The 1,716-nt window shown below is 38.4% G+C and overlaps 1 gene segment (V, D, J or C); it reads right to left on the bottom strand.

The window, feature by feature from the left end:
* Positions 1-3: 3 nt before the first annotated feature.
* On the bottom strand, positions 4-617 carry LOC126496509 (immunoglobulin heavy variable 3-73-like; the record flags this gene model as incomplete). The annotated part of the segment is given in 2 exon segments: positions 4-287; positions 386-617. Coding segments are annotated over 2 exon segments (516 nt in total), but the record flags the coding sequence as incomplete, so codon positions are not given.
* Positions 618-1,716: the final 1,099 nt, after the last annotated feature.

Genomic DNA, 1,716 nt, shown 5'->3' with positions numbered 1-1,716 from the left:
GTCCTCAGTTTTAAGATTGTTCATCTGCAGGTAGGCTGTGCTTTTGGAATTATCTCTGGAGATGATGAATCTGTCCTTCACTGAATCAGCATAATTTGTTGCGTAATTATTACTTTGACTGCTTATGCGAGCAACCCACTCAAGCCCCTTCCCAGGAGCCTGGCGGACCCAGTGTATGGCAGCGCTAGTGAAGGTGAATCCAGAGGTTGCACAGGAGAGCTTCAATGACCCCTTAGGCTGCACCAATCCTCCCCCAGACTCAACGAGCTGAACCTCACAATGGGCACCTGCAAACAAAGAGGATCTTGATCAAGAAACTGTCACAAAAGTCTACTGTATCCCTCACTCATGTCTACTCATACACTCAGTTTCCCTTGTTATTTACCTTTTAAAAGAACAACCAAAATGACACAGTTCAGCCCCAACCCCATGTTGATTGTTCTGTTTTCAGTGCTGATCTCCAAATGGGAAGACAGGGCTAGAGTCCTCTGCCTGACCTGCAGGGTCAGGACAGGGCTGGTTTTCATGAGCAGAGGAAGGCCATATTTGCATATCTTGCTGCATATCTTATGGGCTGATCTGTGATCTTTTGGGACAGCAGTTAATACTGCAAAGGTCTGAAAAAAATGAAGTAGCAAAGTAAGCATGATTTCATCAAAATGCTGTTCATATTGTATTTGCTATAAAACGTAGCAACTTTAATTTATGATTATTGTCCACACTCACCTTTCATTGCCTGTCTTACCAGATATTATACAATAAACTCATAGGAAGTTTTGAAATAAAAATTACAATGCAATAATTTTAGTGTAATTAAGAAACTTCAATGATAACTGAAAGGATATAAAACATTAATGTAACAAAACTGAACTGAGGGCATAGCATAGTAGGACAATGTAGCACCCACAATGTCCCATGATTTATCCTCATTATTAAAAAGATAAAGATCTGATCTACAGAATATATAAAGAACTCAAGAAACTGGACATCAAAAATCTAATTAACCCAATTAAAACATGGAGTACTGAACTGCACAGAGAATTCTTATCAGATGATGTTCAAATGGCCAAAAGATACTTAAGGTCATGTTCAACCTCCTTAGCTATCAGGGAAATGCAAATCAAATCAACTTTGAGATACCATCTTACACCTGTCAGAATGGCTAAAATCAAAAACACCAATAGCCTATGTGGAAAGGATGTGGAGAAAGGGGTACACTCATCCATTGCTGGTGGGAATGCAAACTTGTGCAACCACTTTGGAAATCAGTGTGGTGGTTTCTCAGGAAATTGGAAATCAATCTACTTCAGGATTCAGCAATACCACTTTTGGGAATATACCCAAGAGATTCCCATTCATAATACAAAAGCATCTGTTCAACTATGTTCATAGCAGCATTATTTGTAATAGCCAAAATCTGAAAACAACCTAGATACCTGTCAATGGAAGAATGGATAAAGAAAGTGTGGAATAGATACACATTAGAGTACTACTCAGCGATATAAAATAATGACATTTTAAATTTTGCATGCAAATGGATGGAAATAGAAAACACTATCCTGAGTGAGATAAACCAGACCCAAAAAGATGAATATGGTATGTACTCACTCATTAGTGTCTCTAGCCATAAACAAAGGACATTAAGCCTATAGTTCACAAGCCTAGAGAAGCTAAGTAATAAGGTGAACCCAACGACAAACATATATAGATCTTACT

Source organism: Alexandromys fortis, unplaced genomic scaffold, assembly GCF_014885135.2.
Source record: "Alexandromys fortis isolate MF-2015 unplaced genomic scaffold, M_Fortis_MF-2015_v1.1 scaffold_6189, whole genome shotgun sequence".
Lineage (NCBI taxonomy): Eukaryota > Metazoa > Chordata > Mammalia > Rodentia > Cricetidae > Alexandromys > Alexandromys fortis.
This window is presented reverse-complemented; position numbering and strand designations above follow the sequence as displayed.